Source organism: Budorcas taxicolor, chromosome 8, assembly GCF_023091745.1.
Source record: "Budorcas taxicolor isolate Tak-1 chromosome 8, Takin1.1, whole genome shotgun sequence".
NCBI classification, from domain to species: domain Eukaryota; kingdom Metazoa; phylum Chordata; class Mammalia; order Artiodactyla; family Bovidae; genus Budorcas; species Budorcas taxicolor.
In genome coordinates this window covers 103,555,290-103,576,211 of record NC_068917.1, presented here as the reverse complement: position 1 = coordinate 103,576,211, position 20,922 = coordinate 103,555,290, and the positions used below count along the sequence as shown (strand labels likewise).

The following is a 20,922-nucleotide window of genomic DNA, read 5'->3' as shown; positions in this document are numbered from 1 at the left end:
AAGTAAATACCTGATTTTCCTTTCCTGACTTCTTGATGGCTAAAGCAAAGAAACTTGATCCTGGTGTGCTGCCACTGTTTACATTTCTGTCCCCTTTGAAGCTGAGTAATGCATAAAGAGGTCTATCCACTGTGGCTCCATCTCTGAAGGAATTGGAGCACAAGCTCCTTTAAAAAAACATCCACAGTACCCTCACAAACAGTGACTCCCACCTCATAGTCAGGCTGGCCTGCCTCTGTGACATTCCTATTCTCTAAAGTGGCTTGGGTCGGGAACATTTCTGTGGTCTTTGAGATAATAACATTTTCTTAGCTTGTAAATATGGATGGTGAATAATGACTGTGAGTAAGACGTGTTTACCAAGGAAATCAGGCAAGAGCCACACAAAGTCCACTTGTTTTGATTTCAGTCCTAGATGTAACGAGAGCAGATATTAGGAATACTTTTGTTAAAATGGTCCTGAAAAATATATTACAAGGTTAACTGTAAGCCAAGAAAAAAGTTGAATCTTGGCTCTGATTCACTTTTTTCATTCTTAAAATAATTACTTTCTGGTTTTAATGGGAGGAGATGCTAAACTGCTTAATGATGAGGACAGAAGCCTCTTTGAGTTTACCCTTTCCGAATGTTTTTATTTGGGAATAAATTTAGATTTACAGAAGAGTTGTAAAGGAAGTGAAAGAAAGTCCCCAGGTACTCTTCATGCAGTTTCCTCGACTGTTAACATCTTGCATAGTGTGTGCACACTCAGTTGTGTCTGACTCTTCACGACCCCATGGACTGTAGCCCACCAGGCTTCTCTGTCCATGAAGTTTTCCAGGCAAGAATTCTGGAGTGGAGTGCCATTTCCTACTCTAGAGGATCTTTCCAACCCGGGGAGTGAACCCAAATCTCTTGCATCTCCTGCATTGGCAGGCAGGTTCTTTGCCACTGGCACCACCTGGGAAGCCCCATTAACATCTTACATAACCACAGTGTATGTATCAAAATATTAGTTTGCTTTTAAATAACACTTTGACCTAATCTTATGAAAAGGAAGATACCTGAGCTCTGACAGCAGGCAAAGAAGCTGAAGTTTAATAAGAACCAGAATTTTCAAAACATTTATTTATTAGCTAGCCAGAAATTTTAAATGGGAAAAGAAACAGTAGTTATAACCTTAATCTTAAGTGACACCATAATATCCCGGTTGTCTCAAGTGGCTCGGTTTGGGAACATTTTGGTAGGCTTTGAAATGGAATTCTGGTTGCCCCAGTCGGACAATAGGACCTCCAAACTGTAGGTTCCCACACCAATGAGATGGTAGATATGGAACCATTTTAAAATTATGTCCAGCAAAAGATGACAGAGTATCAACTCAAATAGCTTGTGAGTCAAACTGTAGCTCATTTTGGTTTTCATAGCACCTCTGGTAGGTACCAACCAAACTCTGTAGACCACCTTTGACTTCCTAGTTTGGAGTCGGTGTCAGCCTGTGCTTGCATGAGAAATCTGCATTTTTTCCTCTCTTACTGACACATGGTATGTAGCATGAGCTGCTGTTCATCAATCAAAGATGGACCTCACCTCTCAAATCTTTCCCTGGCTTCTCACTGTCTCTGCTGTCCTCTGTGTATATCTTGCCCAAACTTCTATTGTTGCAAATATATTGAACTCTAATTACTATAATTCTTTGCTTGCATGCCTTTCTCACTAAATTTGGACACTTTTCAAGAAGTGAACCATGTCTTATTTATCTGTGTGTCCTTGGGCTATGTGTTTAGTCGCTCAGTTGTGTCTGACTCTTTGTGACCCCATGGACTGTAGCTTGCCAGGCTTCTCTGTCCATGAGGATTCTCCAGACAAGAATACTGGAGTGGGTTGCCATGCCCTCCTCCAGAGGATCTTCCCAACCCAGGGATCGAACCCAGGTTTCATGAAGTGTGGTTCATAGACTACCTATGTGAGGATCATCTGGGAGGTTGTTAAAAGGCCTTAAGAGAGATCCATCAGGTCTGAATCTCTGGGGAATGCAACCTAGAGCTGTATCTTTTAATAAAATCTGTGGTTGCTTCTCATGTGCACTGATGCTTGAAAACCACTACCTTCAAGAGTTCCGTCAGTCCATCAACTTGGTTATTTCCATCTCTTTCCATAGAGGTTTTTGAAGTGAGCATAATCAATGATGTGACAGTACCTTAAATAACAACACGTTTGTCTCAAGAAAAGGAGACCTCTTGTTGGTTTAGTGGAACAAATATTATGACAAAGCTTCAAACTGTATTCTGAAAAACATGCAAGGTGGGGCAAAAAATAAAGTATACAGTTCTCACTACAGGAAGGAGAGCAAAATGCCAGTTTCTCGAGAGAGACCATTTATTTTCTCCCCAGGTAGAAAAAAAAATTTTTTTTTTTTGAAAAAATTTTTAAAGCAGTTTCTCACTTAAGATGTTTTTCAGAGCAGTGAGTGACGGAATGATCAATATTTTCAAGAAGGTTTTTGGCAAACAGCTATTTCTGTAGTGAGCAAAATATGATGTAAGCTTGGGATGTTGCACTGAGCCTGCCTTGACTTTCATGTTGTTACACTATTTGGGTAAGGGACATGCTGATTCTATATAGCCTCTTTCCAGTTTGCTGGTAAAGGCATATCTTCATATAGCACCTTAGATAAGCATCCTTATGTCACTTGTCACAATAGGGCTAAACCAAAGTTATTAATCTCTAACAAGTATCAAGAATGCAGGGACAAAGCATTGCTGGTTGAGAGGAGATTTATATTCTTTGGAAGCAAGAGAAGCAGTTGGTAATGTTGACATTCTATTTGTGAAACTTGAGAAGACTAAACCAGCAATATTCTCTGGATAGAAGTCATCCAGCTTCATAACAATGTAAACAACAGACAACAATACCAATAGCAGTCAGTATTTATCAAAGAGCTGGCAGACACATACAGTATCTACATGGTATCCCAGCTCCTTTTAAGAACCCTACACTCCAAGTCATATTGCACCCATTTCACAAAGAGGAAATAGACTCAAAGAGGTGACATAAATTACCCAGCCTCACATAACTAGTAAGTGGCAGAGTCAGAATTAACACTCTGGTCTATCTGATGCTAAAGCATGTCAATGCTCCAGAATTCTCATCTATGTAACATAAACATAGAGAAAGAAAAGACTCAAGAATGGGGTTATGAAAGATGTCCTGGTTTACGGTGTAAGCCATCCTTGTTCTTGGCTAACTTGGGTAAAGTAATGAAGTAAGCATTTTTCTGGTCTCAAGTTTCATTAACTGAAAATTAAGGGATTGAGCTATAACTTCTAGGGCCCCTTTCAAGTTTTAAAGTGTTTGGTTACTCTTCTAATGAAACCAAAGTTAATAAAACATCAACTCTATTTTAAATAAAAATTTAGTTTTTGCAATTGAACTTGATTGCTTCTACCTCAAAGATGAAGATGGCATGTGAAATAAAGAGCTGTCAATGTCTTCCCAAGTGCTTAAGTCATTGCTTTTGTTGTACCAAAGTTTCATTAGTCCTAGAACTACATTGATGACTATTATTTGAGTGATTACTCTGTGCCAACCACTCTTGTGAGAGCTTTAAATGTAGTATTTGGGTTTATCCTTTTGCAACTTACGAGATAGGACATAGTGTTGACCTTATTTTACGGGTAGGGTACCTGAGGTACTGTGAAAGGAAGTAACCTACCTGAAGTTACACAAGTGGTAAATGCTGGAGCCAGGATATGAACTTAAGCAGCTGCTCTAGACTCGAGTCTAGACAGTTTTCTACAACCTAGAGCCCATGTTATTAGCCAGTATACTAAGCTCCTTAACTGTTCAATTTCATTTCAGACAATATACTGTCAACATTATATCAATTCTATTATCTTAAACAACTGAAGAAAAATCTTTGAAGCACATTTCTTCAGAGCAATTGAAGAGAATCTAACTGTTCTTTACCTTGAAGTATTATATGTTCAGTGCATAATAATACAACTTTTTTATCCTTAGAGAACATTGCTGACAACTCTTCAAATAAAGGACCGTGTTACTATTGTTTCTTGAAAGCACTACAGAACTTTTCAGATGAGAATACAGCATAATCTCCCCTAAAGTGGCAATCAATGGGTCAAACCCTTTTCTGAGAGCATGCACCGCATTGATCATGCAGATTTAATTTTCCCTATGATAGCCCCCAGGAATATCAAAGGTTTATGCCTCTTTCTTTTCTTTGGTTTTTAAATACACAGTGTAATCACGACAGCAAATCAAACCTGTTAGTGGCATCAAACAGATAGAACTGATGCCGGGAACAGGGCCACTGCAAATTTTATTAAAACGGCAATCACTGAGAGCACAACACACACTGAGGGTTTAAATACCTCTCTCTGTGGCGTTTGTCATATTAAGAGCTGCAGCATAAACAAAGGGAAAAGGCAATCAAACGTGTGTAAACATTACATGTTCACTTCCACTTTTCTAGATGCAGTAAGGAAATCTGATCTCTGGCAAAGAAGATGGACAGAAGTCTAACATTTCTGAAAACAGTTCTGATCTTTTAGATCTCTTGACATTTGCCTCGGGGTCATCCTATGTACATATGTATTTGTTTGGTCTTTTAGAATTCTACTTATTTTAGGTACTGTGTATGTCTGCAAAAAATCAACAATAGAAGCTTCCCACAGAGCAAGTTACTCCTAAGGATATACGGTGAAGCTTTTCAGACTGCAGAGAAAGGGACAGACAGCAGCAATAAGGCACCCTGACCAGTGTTGAGAACTCTTGCATGGGAGCCAATTAAATTTGCCAGGTGGCTCACCTTTCCTCCTTACTCCCCAAAATGCCTCTCCCAGGTGTGGAGACATGGGTCTATTTTTGAGGCCTCCTGCAAACAAGGAGTTGTTTAAACATTAGAGGAGCCTACAATAACCCTAGACCTAGACGGGTTCTGTTCTCTTCTAGATCTGCTCCGGGCCCTCATCTGCAGCTTTGTACTGGTGCTGAGTACCCTCTTCCCACTGGTGGTCACTGACTGAGAACCCTTGGTTTTAGCCTCTCTTCTGCCCAATCTTTTCCTTAATGGCTTAAAACTCCAAGGGAAAATGAGGTAGTATAGAAAATGCCATCACCAGGGAGCCCAATCCATTCCAACATCCATCTATTTTAACTGGGATCTCAAATCTTCTACACTTAACCAGTTTCTACACACAAAGTTTGATTTGTCTGAATGTTATATTCACAGAATGCATAAGATCAGTGCTCATCTCCAAATAAGGAAATCATTTCATAATAATTAAATTGAAGGATATAAAGGAAGTCTAAGGGAAATATGTAAGAATGTAAGGGGAATATAAGAAAATTAGCTATTTGTAATTTTTAAAATAGATCATTCCTAATGATTAAAAAAATCTCAAAACAATAATCATTCTGTCTATAAAAAGACTAATTACATTATCATCTTAAACACATTTAATTTCTGTGATGCTTATGAAACACATTTTTTAAAGGAAGAATATCCCTCAGGTCAAAATCAGGAAAGTAAAATAAGACTGGTACTTCAGAGGTCATTCATAGCCTCCCTTGATGGCAGCCTCTCCTTGATAACTCCAGCTCTGTCACTCAAATCATCATACTTCAAGGTGGTATCGCTCTGCCACTGAGTACTCAGGAGTACTGAGTGCTCTGGAGTACTTGGGAGCACTGAGTACTTGGGAGTACTCAGGGGAAAACTGTTTTAGTTAAAGACATGTAGGAGAAATGATAGGAATCATTCTTTGGATGCTCACATGCCTAAGACAGAACATGAAGTAGGTTGGAAAGGGAGACAAGGCTGTCTCTTGACTTAGAAGGTAATTATTTCTACAGGGCCCTGAGAAGTTACCTTGTCCATTTTCAATCAAACAAAACTAATGCAGTAAGAATCCTTGTTCAGAGGTGGCAAGTGGGGGGTGAGGCTACATGGAATTATGCTGCTGAAAAAGATATTTTTACCTCTGTGAGGAACTAATTAAAAGTTGTGATCTCAACAGAAGCAATACTTGAAGTTAAATATAAGGAAATCTTTCTGGGAAATATGATTGATTTATCTTTGTTCTATAATTGTATATGCATTCTCATATTTGGAGACAGCTAAGGAACCTTCTTAGCTAAAGGGCAGAAGCCACAAATGAAGTAGGATTGCCTCTAAGCTAGCTGGGTAAGACAAATCTCAATTCCTGATATATTGAAATGCATGATAAAGAAACAAGAAATTAGCCAATGCTTGTTGTAAAAAAACCAATGACGGGGAATTCACTCCAAATATGGTAAAAAATTTTAAAATGAGCACTTAGAAAATGGAACTTTCTATGAAACATGATATGTTTCATATTTCTCTGGCCCTCATCTATCCTGCCATGAGGCCTGTCCTAAAGCCCGTTGTCACAGAGGTACCTGAGGGAGGGGTTAACATTTCCAGAGGAAGAGCCTCCAGAGTTGTGAGGTTGGCATCACTTTTCTGCCTTCCAGGTGAATATGGGCTCTGGGAAACCAAAGACTTCCCTACCAAGGGCAAGTCAACATACCTATATAGTTCTCACCCAGGAGTACTTCACTTTTCTATGGAAACTTACCTTTATTTTACCTATGAATCAAGAACACCTAACCAAGTGTAGAGGATGTTCACTGAGAAATCAGAACCCAAATGGAATTTTAGTTGGGATCCTCCAAGCCACTATAGAATCATAAACTTTAGGTTTCTGCTCATAAGTAAGAAAGTAGAGTCAAACGAGAAGAGAATTCACTGCAGCTGCCACTCTCTGAAACTTTTCACTTCCCACTCCATCTAATTGACTCCCTTGCTTTCTCAACTTACTGTCTTTATGGATTAATTCCTCCCCTAAGGAAATGGCAGTTTCCATGTTCTGTTTATTATGACCCCACCCTGAACAGTCTTTGGTTCAATACCCCAGTGTAGTGAATATATAATCAATATAGGAATCAGTTGCCTTTGACAAAACTTTTTCCATCCCTGAATTTGTTCTAAAGCAGAATGGAGCAACAGAACTACAAAAATAGTATATCAAACCAATGAACAGAAAGGTTGATGTCACTTGATTAAAATAGTATATTTGGAAGAAGTAATTTTTTCCAAAGCATAAGTACAAGCTTTCATTCTTTCTAATTATAAAGGTCTCTGTATAAAAGTTCAGAAAGTCTAAAGCTATAGAAAGTGTATGATGGAAGGTAACCACCCCTCATGTAATTCTGTACACAGAGATGATGACAGTTAACAATCTGCCACTTCTACCTTAATGTATGAAAGTGAAAGTCGCTCAGTAGTGTCTGACTCTTTGTAACCCCAGGGAGTGTACAGTCCATGGAATTCTTCAGGCCAGAATACTGGAGTGGGTAGCCATTCCCTTCTCCAGGGAATCTTCCCAACCCTGGGATCAAACTCGGGTTTCCCACATTGCAAGCAGATTCTTTACCAGCTGACCACCAGGGAAGCCGAATGTATAATATATAACATGCTGTTCTTTGACTTACTTTTTTAACTTATGAGCACATTAATATTTCTAATGGGTTAATATTTCTAAAGAAATAAGATAGCGCCTTGTATATGGTCGCAAAGAGTCGGACAAGACTGAGCAACTTTCATTTTCTTTTTCACTGTACACGGTAAGCACTATATAAGTATTAATTGTTATAAAGACAGCCGATAATTATATCATGCTTTCTGTTTGCCAGTAATAATTCATGTAGTCACTACAACAACATAAGAGGTAGGTGCTATTTTTACCCCTGTTTTAGAGTGAGGAAACTGAAATTCAGAGAAAGGAAACATACCCAAATTACATATATGGTGGATAGTTATAGAAGTTACTACTATAGATTGATCTCATCCTTTTTAATGGTCCACACGAATTTCATCACATAATGTCAGCCTCTTATTGATGCAAATTTAAATTATATTTTAAAATATACTATTATAAACAACTTTGTGATAAACTTACTTTGGGTAGTAGTTTGTAGTTTGTCGCTCAGTCGTGTCCGACTCTTTGCGACCCCATGGACTGTAGCCTACCAGGCTCCTCCCTCCATGGGATTTTCCAGGCAAGAGTATTAGAGTGGGTTGCCATTTCCTTCTCCAGGGGATCGTCCCAACCCAGGGATCGAACCCGAGTCTCCTGCATTCCAGGCAGATGCTTTAGCCTCTGAGCCACCAGGGTAATATACCATTATCCATCCACTGAATTTTAACTTTAGTCTTTATATTTTTCACTTGTTAAAATTATATTTAATTCTTTATCAGACTTGCCTTTCTTCTTCCTAATGTATTTTTCTTTTTTGTTGTTCTTCCTTTTGTGTGTTTCATTTTAACATATTCATTTGAGAGTATTTATTATATTGTGTTGTTAATTGGATTTCCTGGGGCTTAAATCTCTTTACATATTGTGTTAGCTACCTCTCACTCAAGGCAAGTGGTTTCCTGTGGATGTGATAATTTTGCTTTGTGAATGCACCCTCAGTGTGGCATTATCTAAACCCTAACCTGTGTAAAGTGTTTTGTTTTTCAGCTTTTTTGTTGTTAAATTTTTGACTTGAGACTAATTTTTTCCTTGAAATTATAGTTTATTTACAATATTGTATAAGTTTAAGGTCCACAGCAAAGTGATTCAGTCATTTTTTCAGATTATATTCCATTAGAGGTTAAAGATATCGAATGTAGTTCCCCTATGCAATACAGTGAATCCTGTTGCTTATCTATTTTATGTAGTTTGTTAATCCCATACTCCTAATTTGTCCCTCCCTCCCTCCTCCTGCCCCCCCTTTTTTTTTAACAACGTTTGTTTTCTGTGTCAGTGAATCTGTTTCTGTTTGTATGTAGATTCATTTGTATTATATTTTAGATGTCACATATGACTCATATAGTGTTTGTCTTTGTCTGACTTAACCTCACTAAGTATAATATTCTCTAGATCCATGTTACTGCAAATGACAATTATTTCATTCTTTTTTATAGTCAGGTAATATTCCGGTATGTATATACCACATTTTCTTAAGCCAATTATTTGGGGACTTGGGTTGCTTCTATGTCTTGGCTATTGTAAACAGTGCTGCTATGAATGTTGGGGTGCATCTTTTCACACTGGAGTTTTCATTTTTTCTGGATACATGCCTTGGAGTGGAATTGCTGGATCATATAATAGTTCTATTTTTAGTTTTTTAAAGGAAACTCCATACTCTTTCTCCATAATAGCTGCACCAATTTACATTTCCCTCAAAAGTATAGTAGGGTTCACTTTTCTCCATACCTACTCTAGACTTAATTATTTGTAAGCATTCTGATAATAGACATTCTGACCAATGTGAGGTGGTACCTCATTGTGGTTTTGATTTGCATTTCTTTATTCATTAGCAATGTTGAGCATCTTTTCATGTGCCTGTGGGCCATCTCTATGTTTTCTGTGGAAGACCTAGGACTAGTTTTTATGTTTATTTCTCTAGCTGGGGATTTCTTAACTGGCTGTGCTGGCAGCATGAATTCAAAATCAAGTATAATTGAGATATAGCCCTGAGTGTTGGATATTCATTCATAAGAAAACTTCTCTTTTCTTCCTATGGAGAGATAGACAAGCCTCTGTATTGCCTTTCTTTGCTGATGGGTAGAGTTTTGCTGACATACCTTTTAACTTTTATGGTTCTCAGCTTTATACAAGGGTATCAATGCCAGCTTCCACTTCACAGGGGCAAAAGACTTTGATTTCTGTCCCTTTAAGAGTCTTAAAAACTGACCTTACACATTAAAGAAATGGGCACCTGTCTTATTACATGGAGGGCAAGGTCCAACCGCCCCATGATCTTACTGCTCTGCTTTTCAAATTTCTATTCATTCCTGACTTCAGAAAATTTACATTGTTTCCTTATGAGTTATACAACTAAGCTGGCATTTCTGAATGTTTGTAGTAGGAAGATTTTCATGTTATCTTGTCCATCATGTTGCTGGAACTCTGTGTTTGAACCCAGGTTTGTGTATTTAGTACATAAAGATTCCGTGAGTCATCATTTCAAGCATTCTCTCACAATATTCTCAACTTTCTTGCCCTCTTTTCTTTCCTGGCAAAGCTCCAATGCTTATATTTTGCCTTTGGATTTGGCTTTCTACTTTTTCTGACTTATACTGCTGTGCAACCCTGCAGGAAAAACCCAGAATGAAGCAAATTGCTGCCAGTCTGTATTCCTAGTCCTGTTCTCTGCTGAAACCTTCATGTTGCCCAGCAAGCTTAGTTTTCCTGTGACTCATCTCCCCCATTACCCACAGCTATTTAAAAACCTCCTCATCCCTTTGCCCCCCTTTATAGGAGTATTTTCAGGAGATAATCTTACTTCCTACTTCCTACAGGAAACAGAACCCATCAGAACAGAGCTTTCTCAAATTCCATCCACCTAATTTATGAACTCATTCGTACCAGAATACACCCCTTTTCTCCTTTCTCCCTATTACAGGGAAGAAAGTTTCTTTTTCCTGTCTAAGTACAATAATCGTGTAATTTACCATTGAAGCCAGGATATTTTTGAAAGTAAAAGAGAGACTCTATTAATAATTATTCTAGGATGACAGGTGTAAACCAGAACAGGGTAAACTGGGTCATGTGGTCGCCCCCATAAAATGTTTGTTGCTGCATTCGTCTCTTTTACCTTCTCCAGTACCACAGCCCCTTGAAAATTCAGCCTCTCTACTGTATGTTCAGATTTTTCTTCTCTCTGGGTTCCTTGTCATTAATATTTTAACATTGCCAATAAAAAAAAAAAAAAACATTTCAATCTTTTTTAAAAGAGAAATTTTGCAAAACCACACTACCTGTGTGCCAATGAGGCCTCCAGCTACTGCTCACTTTTTGGACTCATCTCTTTTCTCTTTATTGGGAAAAAATAAATCCACATCTACTATCTCTCTTCTTCAACTCCCATTCTCCTTCATTCACAGACTTTTGGCTTCTTCCCCCATCCTCATTCTGATCCTAATCTTGACGATGTCACACATGATTCTCCTGTTATTTAACAGAACAGGCTGTACTCGGCATTACTTAGGTGCCTCTGTCTGTGCAGCCTTGAGTGAGTTAGTTACCCTGTGTGTTCCTCGGTTTCCTAAAATGGTACAATGATAGGCCCTTCCTCACTGACTGTTAGTGAAAATTAAATAAAATAATCCCTGTAAAGCATTTAGTGTTTTAAAATGTTAAACATCGCCTTGTTCATCCTTTTAGAAAGATATCCATGTTTGGTCATGGTTAAACTGGATTGTTCCATCAGTAATTTTGCATGTCACTCTTTGAACCTTTTAAGGCAAGGCAGAAAGGTACAATCTTTTTTGATAGGATAGCAAAGAGCCTGTTTTGTTTTGTTTTGATTTATTTGACTGCGCTTGGTCTTAGTTGCTGCATGTGCAATCTAGTTCCCTGACCAGGGATCAAACCCAGGCCCTTGCATGGGGAGCACAGTCTTAACTTCTGAACAATGAGGGAAGTCCCCTAAAATATCTTTACATTGCCATTCCAGTGACCCAACAGTCTAGACAGGGAACTTCACGTGTCCAAGGGTATTTCTTTCACCTTTATTATGGCTGCTAAGGTTTAGTGAACACACTGTACCAAATCTGTATAAACTGTCTATAACGGACTTTTGGACTCAGAGGGAGAGGGAGAGGGTGGGATGATATGGGAGAATGGCATTCTATCATGTATACTATCATGTAAGAATTGAATCGCTAGTCTATGTCTGACGCAGGATACAGCATGCTTGGGGCTGGTGCATGGGGATGACCCACAGAGATGTTATGGGGAGGGAGGTGGGAGGGGGGTTCATGTTTGGGAACACATGTAAGAATTAAAGATTTTAAAATTAAAAAAAATAAAAATAAAAAAAATTAAAAAAAAAACAAACAAAAAAAAACTGGCAAGATTAACCTCATTAGAGCTCACGACAGCAGACAAACCCTATCTTTTCCTGGCATACCTATTTGCCATAAATGTAGCCCAACATCAAATAGCTCTTACAAGGCTCTCGTTCTGATTTGCTTAAACTAATTTGCAGCATTACTGACACAATACGTAACAAATGCTCATCTGTCCTGAGTGACCCTGCTTTATCTTCAGCCCTCACGGTCACCAAGACAGCAGGCATTTGCAGGCATATCGGGATTCTTCCAGTGACTTCTTAGTTGCCTTTTTACCTGCTCTGAGTTGTTGGTTTAATTGACCCTTCTTTTAAATAGGTCGTGTCTGTGTTATATCTTGTGGACATGCCTCAACCATTTCTTTAAGCGGAAGCCAACCTCACAGAGCTTCAAAAGCCCAAACACATTTGCGGCAATATTTATGTTCTAATAGTAATAATTTTAGTTGATGCTATTTACTAAATACGTAGTATATACCAGCAGTTGTGTTAAGCATGTCACATGTTTTCATGTATATTGACTACTTTAATAGGGACTAGAATGAAGTAGAAATAGACCTGTGTGCTAAAATGAGCTTATTACATCCTGGTAAAGTACCTTTAAATGATATTATGAGCTTTCAGTACTAGCAGCTTGAATAAAATGTCTTGCATATACTAATTGTTAACACAGTGAACATGACTGTTTAAATGTTAGGAAGGAGAGCATTCAGTTTTACTGATAGGCATGATACAAAACTAAATGGCAAGGCAAGACTAAGCTGTGTAATTGAACTCCAACTAATGAAATTTGTGATAATTTTCTCTAGGCCAAATCTAAGGCAAATTGTTCCATTATCTTTGAAGACAGTAACCTGAACAATCAATGTTTTATGTCATGAATCAGAGGGCTCATATTTCATGCCTTGAAGAGAAAAATCTTCATGATATTATTTATAAATGGCTAACATTTGTTCTGTATCCCTCCACACACAGTTCAAGGAAACACTGAATCCAGGCAGACATTCATTGTGTCTGAAAGTGTGACCAAATGTGTTTGTATGTTTATTTAATTTTCACTCAGTGAGTTACATCAGGCGGTGGTTGCATTCTGAGCTTTAAATAGCATTGATCATTTAAAAGATATTAAAGTCTAGCAGCTGTGCTAAAAGTATATCCTTTTTATGTCTGACAACCACAATTTCCTCCAATTTCATTTCTTTCCATGAACAGTTAATAGAAATAAGATCATTAAAGCTGTGAGAATATCTAGCTAGGCAATAAAGATAATCTTACAGGAGCTAATAGAAAACTGTGATTGAGAAGGAAGAAATGTAGGAAGGGGTCAGTTTTGGCTCAAGAGAAAGGTGACATCAAAGTAAGCTAGGGGGAACTATGAAACCTTTCCCAATTGAAATATAATTTGTGTCAATGTGTGATAATCACGTTATTGATCAGATAACAGTAAAGCAGAAAAAGAAGTGATAATTCTTACAGTCAACATTTGTTGAATGTTTACAAAGGGCCAGACACTGTGCTAAATACAACCAGTAACTTATCTCACTGAATACTCAGAATGAACCCCACTTTGCAGATAAGAAAATTGGGAACCAGAGAGGTTAATTCTAAGGCTTAAAACAGGAAACGGTAGAAAAAGTTTTGCACTCAGGTTCCTCACCTAGTATAGGCATGCTGAAAGTTTCTCTTTTTAAGCAAAATTGATATCATTTCAGGTCAAGAGGGAGCTGATGACCAAATGGGATAGAATCCCTAGCTCATTCTGGATTCTGATTTCTCAGTGAAGATCTTTCACAACCGGCTGTTGAATTCATTGACTTCAAGGAACATTTTAAAAAGTGTAACATATCTTGACAGTATAACTCATAGAAGTAGGACCATTTGGAGTTATACATTTTGAGTCAGTATTTTATTTTTCTTAACCTTTGTGACAGAACAGAGTCTGGAAAGAAGTTACATTTTTCTTTTGATACATTTTAAAGACACATCTTTTATGCTGAGAAAGATGAGTATCTCCAAATTGATAAACAAGGGAGAGTTGTCCAAGCCAGGAAGATATTCTGAAATGGTATCCTACTGTTTTAGTAATATAGTCTGTTTCAGTCAATTGATGGAATATAGATGGAATATGACCTATTAAACAAATGAACTTTTTTCCCCTCCTTTCAATTTTTGAGTGTTGACTTGATGGCCTAATATCTGGAATAACTGAGGGCGCTAAACTCCCTACTGCCTGTCTTGCAAGATGAAGTACAGCCTTCACAGTAGAGCATGAGGCCTTCTGCTAACACTGTCATGAGGAGAAACAAAGCTTCTTACCCTCCACTTCCAGCTTCACCAGTTTGGAATATGCTGTCCCAAGGCTGTTTTTTGCCACACATCGATAATGTCCTGCGTCTTCCTTTTGTACATTATGAATCCTTAAGCTCCCAGATTCAAGAACCGCAGTCCGGGAATTTTCCTGCCAGAGATAGGTACGTGAATTTTGCATGAACATGAGTCTGTCAAGGATACATTTGCTATATTTCATCAAGTCATCATTTTCACTCATCAGAAATATTATTTTAACATTTATTTGACATTTATTATGGATAACATAGAATAATAAATGAGATGGTATAAGATTCCCTTATAAAAATAAATTTCAATAACAATACCATAAGTATAGTTATTTTTATTTTCTTTCAATACACGAGGACCCCATAGCTTATTGGATGTCCTAAATCAACAAGCCTTATTTTAGAATTTGATATCTAAATCTATCACACCCAAGTTTGTTTGATTAAAAGCATTGCTCTTAATAAGCATGCTCACTGCCTATATGGGATCCTTTTAAAAGTCGTAAAACTCTACAGGAAATACAAAGACTGGTCTTTATAATTAAAATATTACATCTATATTCTCTTTGGGGATCTAAATTCAGTAGTATATATAGAGCCACTCCTTCTTTTAGTGTAGGAAATATAACAAAAGGAAAGCCAGAAAATTATATAGATTATCATAAAAATGAAAATTATTAGTTTTGTTTTAAATAAAACAAAGCTAATTGATATTATGTTGTATTTCAATGCATTGATAGAGATCAACACCTATGTATCCCCCCATGGAATACTCTGAGTATAGTAACATGAAAAACATATTGTCTGTGACCTCACTGAGTTCATAGCAGGTTATGCAAGGATGGAAAGAGACAATGATGATGCAGAATAGTAATTTATCAATAAATGTAGGTACATACAAAAGCAGTACAAAATAAGGGTGTGAATAATGTATTTCAAGTTTGACTACTTGAGGTCATTGTCAAGGTCACCAGTCTTGAGTCTTAATGCTCTAACTTCACTCCAGAATATTCTCATTCCTTTTCTTCCAAATCTCATTTCTTTCTCTCTCCTTCTAGAAGCTATTTGTCAGGTCTAAAACTTGAAGCTTAGTTCCTTTTCTAAAAAAAAATCTCTGGAGTCTCAAAGATTCAATGTTAAAAGAAAAAATAAATGATTCAAATACCAACCAACTGACCAACCAGCAAAGAAGACTCTAGCTTAGCTTTGCTCTGCCTCTTTTGTCATCCTTAACACTACTGGTCCCTATCTCTTTTCTCTCCTCTCAGCCCCAACTGGATGCCTTACAATTTGCATACACACACACACACACACACCCACACACACACATATATATATAGGTTTGGTTACAGTATTGTACATGGAAAATATTTAGATATGGTTCAAATATTTAGGTTTGGTTAAAATGTTGTACATGGAAAATATTTTATACTAAAAGTTTTTAAGTGTGTGACTGAAAATTTGCAAAGGATTGTTGTATTTGAAAATATGTTGTGTGTACATGTTTTAACATAATCATCACTTACCCTGAGAGCACTGTCCCCCTTGATCCATGACACTGATGGTTTGGGATTGCCCATTGTAGTACATGGTAGAACTGCCTTTAATCCTTCTATTATTTTTACATTTATGGGAGGACGAGTTATTTTAGGTTCTAAAGGAAAATAAAGGAAAAAATTAAAAAGGCAATTTGGATTTACTAAACTTAGAATCTCTAACTTTATGCTTAATTCTTAATATCTATTAAAAATATTCTTAGATGTATTATAATACAGAACTCACCAAGTGCTGAGCCATGTTTTTAGTGGATATCAAGCAGAAATAATTTTTTTAAATTTAGATTACCTCTGTTTCATCTTATTTGAGAAAAATCAATTCATAAACATATTAGCATGAAATTATCATAGTGGTCTGCACTTTTAAAAATAGTTAATAAAAAGTTGATTAAAATAAGCTGTTGCTGTAACAACTCATTAATTCATAGCAATAGACGTGAAAACATAAAAATAAAGGTTTGATATGTTTACATTTGTATACAATTCTGAGTTATGACCTACTGTCCCTTTAGTTTCCATCTTAATTTGACCATTAAATTTGATGATTAAAAATTAGATACATTTGTCCTCTAGAAAATAAATCAGATATTACTATATTTATAATCAGAAATTCTGTAATACAATTTAGAGTAACTCGACTCTGCAAAGCAAACTTGTATGTACTGTGAAACACTCCTAAATTAATTTTTTCAGAAGAAATAGTTTATGTCAGTTAACTTTTAGTCTCCAATACTGAGCTTTCAAAGGAAGAAGATAGTAAATCTAATGTATAGAAGAATTAACAAGTTCAGGATGCCAGTTATTTTACTATGTGAAACATTCATAAAATAGTGAAAGTTAAATTTATTTCCTTAGGGATTTTATGTTACAGATATCAAATAGAGAGCTATCAAATAGAGTCTGTCTAGCAGGATAGACTACTGAGAAATGGATGCATTTTACTTCTTTCAGGTCATGTGCCATAATCAATGTGTTGCTTTGACATAGAAGAGTAGGAAATAAAGATTTTTTTCCTCTTCTACTTCAACTGTGTGTGTGTGTTTGTGTGTGTTGAGTGTTGAGGGGACATGGTTTGGTTGGATTTTTAATCTAGTTATTGATTGCCATTTATAGGTGGTATGATCCTGCATTCTGGCAAAAGTACATGACAAGCTTTAAACATGTTTTAGGAAAATATCATCTTTGTTACTTTGCCTGCTATGTAAAGCATACAATGCTCCTTCTTATCAATGACAATGAATATGTACATTTAGATAATGACTAGGCACCTTGATTGTGGGTAGAGTTGTCATACAGCTACTGATCAAAGCTTAGCTTGGGAGTTGATATGCCTGTGACATAATCAAAGACAGTATTATTCATTACTTTCATTGGGCTCCCGAACTGATCCCTATAGCAGACCCGAGTCACAGATAATGTCTTAGGCAGAAAACCTTTGTTTAAAGCAAATAACTACTATCTCCCTCAGTGAAAAAGTTATCTTTGCCATCTGTTGACGAGAGGTCAGAAGAACCTTTGTGAGAATTGGTGATGAAGTAAACTAGGAATGAATTGAGTACTGATGTGGAGTGATGGATTCCCCACTCTAAGGGAGCATGATTCAGGTGGAGCCATGAGCATTGACTAATCAGAACTGGTTATTCTGTTGAAGCTGGATGCTGGAAGTGTTCTGCTATGCCAAAATTGAGCCTTTCGTTGTTGGACCATAAAGAATCTGGGGGCAGGAGCCCCTAAGGAGGTCCTAGGTAGTAGGAGTAGCAATGGGGTAGGGACCTTGAGGGTCACAGGAAACAGCTCCTTAGCAAGCAGTATAGAAGCATTCCAAAATAACAATTGGGATGGCCACACCAGCGTGTACCCACACTAGGCGAGCTTTCCCAAAGAGAAAGAAGAGAAAGAGAAAGAATAGAAGAAGAAAAGGGGGGTTAGGATGGAACCCAAATCAAGAACATTTACTGCCAGAATGAACAATATGCGAAGGAAAAGTAGTACCACAAAGCAGTCAAGTCCTTAAACATGCTCTGTCTTTGGAATCATACTTTCATTCATCAGCAAAATAGACCCTTCTTCCTTCCTTGGTATTCTTTCTGCCCCACATACTGAGAGAAAGCCTATTTTTGGGTACATCCTGACCTGCTTACTCTCAGAATCTCGAGAACAGCTTTTCCCATGATGTCCTCACTACTTACCTATTACAGTTAATCTCGGACATCATTTCTAGGTGTGATGAACATAAAAGATTAACAGGCATCTGAGAAAGACCACGAGCATGAAGGAAAAGAACCAAAAGAAAATAAAAACTTAGCATGAAAGAAACAGAAGCAAAGCAGGGGGAAAAATGGTTTTTAAAAATGTATAAATAGTATCCTTAGATAAGTGAATATTGCACCATGCAACACATAGAGTTGGCTATGAAAAACAGAGCAATCAGGGAAGAAAGAACACCTGGAAGTTAAAACTATGGGTTTTTAGGTCAAAGTATTTAAAGATAACATCAGAATAGCAGCATATATTGAAGACCAAATACATGAAATAGAAGGAAAAGTCAAGCAAATCTCCTAGAACGTAGAATATCAAGATAGGTATGTAGAAAATATGAGGATAAACTTGGAGTTGTAAAAAACTGAATAAAGAAACCTAATATTGGTTGATTAAAAGCTTAAGAATGAGATCAATGAAGAGGAAGAAAATAGAAAAAAGGTGTAGCTCACTTGGGGGGAAAAAAAAAACCTTTGGTTTTTAGAGCAAAATGGCTCACCTAAGACTACGTAGAAATAACAAAACACAAGCCTGTTGTATGTTTGTCAGTTTGAAACGTTAAGAATTCCAGAATTAGAAAAATCCAAAAAAACTTAGGATAAACATAGGGTGTATGTGTAAACAAATAAGAGAAAGATTTCTTATCTTCAACCTAAAATGTCATATGGCAATGAATAATTGTCTATTAAAACCTAAAGGAAAACCTTTTAAAACTCCCTTCTGTACTGAGACAAATTATTTACTTAAGATTGGGGGCAAAATAAAGACTTTCAGCCATGCAAACATTCATAAAATACATCTCGTGTTCAGACTGAAAAGAAGCAGCAAGTGACTTCCTCCAGCGAAACAATAATAACAAAACTGAAAGATAAAAGATGAAATAAATAGTGATGAAAATCAACAACAAAAATTCACAATAAAGGTCACAGGTGAACTGGATTCCACCATCCTTTGTATGGTGCTAATATGCATATTTCTGTGATTTTTCCCATCAATAGTGTGATTCAGAGAGGAGAAAATAAAGGTTATGTCATTATATGGTTGAGAGTTTACAAGCATCAGGTGTTGGGGCACAAGAGTTCATGAGATTTAAGGATGCTAGTAAGGTCTGTGGAGAAGGCAATGGCAACCCACTCTAGTACTCTTGCCTGGAAAATCCCATGGACGAAGGAGCCTGGTAGGCTGCAGTCCATGGGGTCGCTAAGAGTTGGGCACGACTGAGCGACTTCACTTTCACTTTTCACTTTCTTTCATTGGAGAAGGAAATGGCAACCCACTCCAGTGTTCTTGCCTGGAGACTCCCAGGAATGGCGGGGCCTGGTGGGCTGCCGTCTGTGAAGTTGAACAGAGTTGGACACAACTGAAGCGACTTAGCAGTAAGATCTGCATGATGACGCCACACCAGGTAGGAGAGAGAACGGAGTGAAGAGAGAACTGAATGAAGTGTCCACTGGGGGGTCAGTGAAACAGAGAGCAGAGAGGAGCAGGAGCGTGACCATGATGGTGACGGTTTGGAGTGGGAAGAAGGGCACGAGGGAGCTGGACTCTGTTCTTAGCTGAGAGAGAGACTGATAAAGTTTGTCCCTTCTGTTTGGAGGCAAGTCCTTTGTGTGAGAAACAACTTCTCTCATCAGACAGAGCTGGAAATAGAAACGTCCATGTTCAGGATGTGACCTAATGGGGTTTAATATTTGAAATACAGTCTATTTCCTGGGGTACCAAGATCATAGATTGGATAGACTGAAAAAGAGTTAAGGTTAACATCACAGGACTTGCAAAGGTCAAGAGACTATAGGATGAAGTGAATAGTGGTTGTGTTTCATGGCTGATAAAATTCCTTAGGATAATAGCAGGAGTAGGAGTGGATAGAAAGATAATAAATCTGGAATCAACATCTTTGAGAAATATGGGAGAGGACCTCAAAGTGAGTAGATAATAAGTAGAGTTAGAGAGATTGGTCAAAATGGTATAAGCCTTCGTGAAAGGAAAAGTTATGCACAGAAATACAAAATATAATGGCTTAAAAGTAGCAACGAACCCCCAGTACCTGCTAGTCTTGTTAACTTGAAGTGGATAAGAAATAAACAGCCTCCCTTTAAACAGAAAAATCATTCAAGTTTAAAAAGTCACTCAAAAAAATAAAGTTTGAAATAAGGCAAAAGGGTAGAATAAAGTGTCTGCAAAGAGGTTAGAGATTAAAAGGGTGTCTGGTTGTAATGAAACTGTTTTAAATTAAAGGTATAGGGTAAAGATTTTAAAGAGGAGTTCCTGGTGAAAGATTTCATGGTGGTGCAAATAGAGAGTCATAAAAAAGGCTAGAAAATGGGAGAAGGCAGAAAATGATGAGGCTTGCCTGTAGGCTGGTGGGTGATGGCAGGAATAAAAAGTGTGGAACTGTCTCAAGGTTGTGATTTGAACTTGAACTTGTCTGGCTGCCCAACCTCCAGATATGCAGGAGGCTCTGTTTACTCTCTGCTTCAAAGTGTACCAAGTCAGCTTAGAAATCAATGGATGATTCTCTTTCCCACTCACTCATCTTCACTTGTAGAGCTCCACAGCTCTCGGCAGCTCCTCCCACACCATTGTTGGCAATGCAGCAATAAATGCCATCATCACTGTCTTCCACGCTCAGGATGGTGAGGAGCTGACCATTCTCCCGAATGCTGTACCGGGTATCAAATAGCCTGTGGGTCACAGACAATTATGGCAGGTTAGGGCCCCATCTGTGATTTTTTTTTACTATGATTATATGATCCAGCAGATGATTTACCAGTGGATGAAGCAGATTAAAGGGAAGAAGAAACTTGAATAAGTTCTGAGTAAAAGAATAAGCTTATTTGGGAGTAGAA

At 37.5% G+C, this 20,922-nt stretch overlaps 1 protein-coding gene across 1 annotated transcript in view; it reads right to left on the bottom strand.

The window, feature by feature from the left end:
• The window catches only part of MUSK (muscle associated receptor tyrosine kinase), a 92,537-nt gene that overhangs the window by 53,896 nt on the left and 17,719 nt on the right, over nt 1-20,922 (bottom strand). Inside the window, exons 3-5 of the mRNA XM_052645287.1 lie at nt 20,606-20,757; nt 15,785-15,912; nt 14,239-14,380 (exon numbers count right to left, since the gene is read on the bottom strand). Of these exons, the coding sequence (XP_052501247.1) occupies nt 14,239-14,380; nt 15,785-15,912; nt 20,606-20,757 (422 nt within the window). The remainder of the gene's footprint in view (nt 1-14,238; nt 14,381-15,784; nt 15,913-20,605; nt 20,758-20,922) is intronic.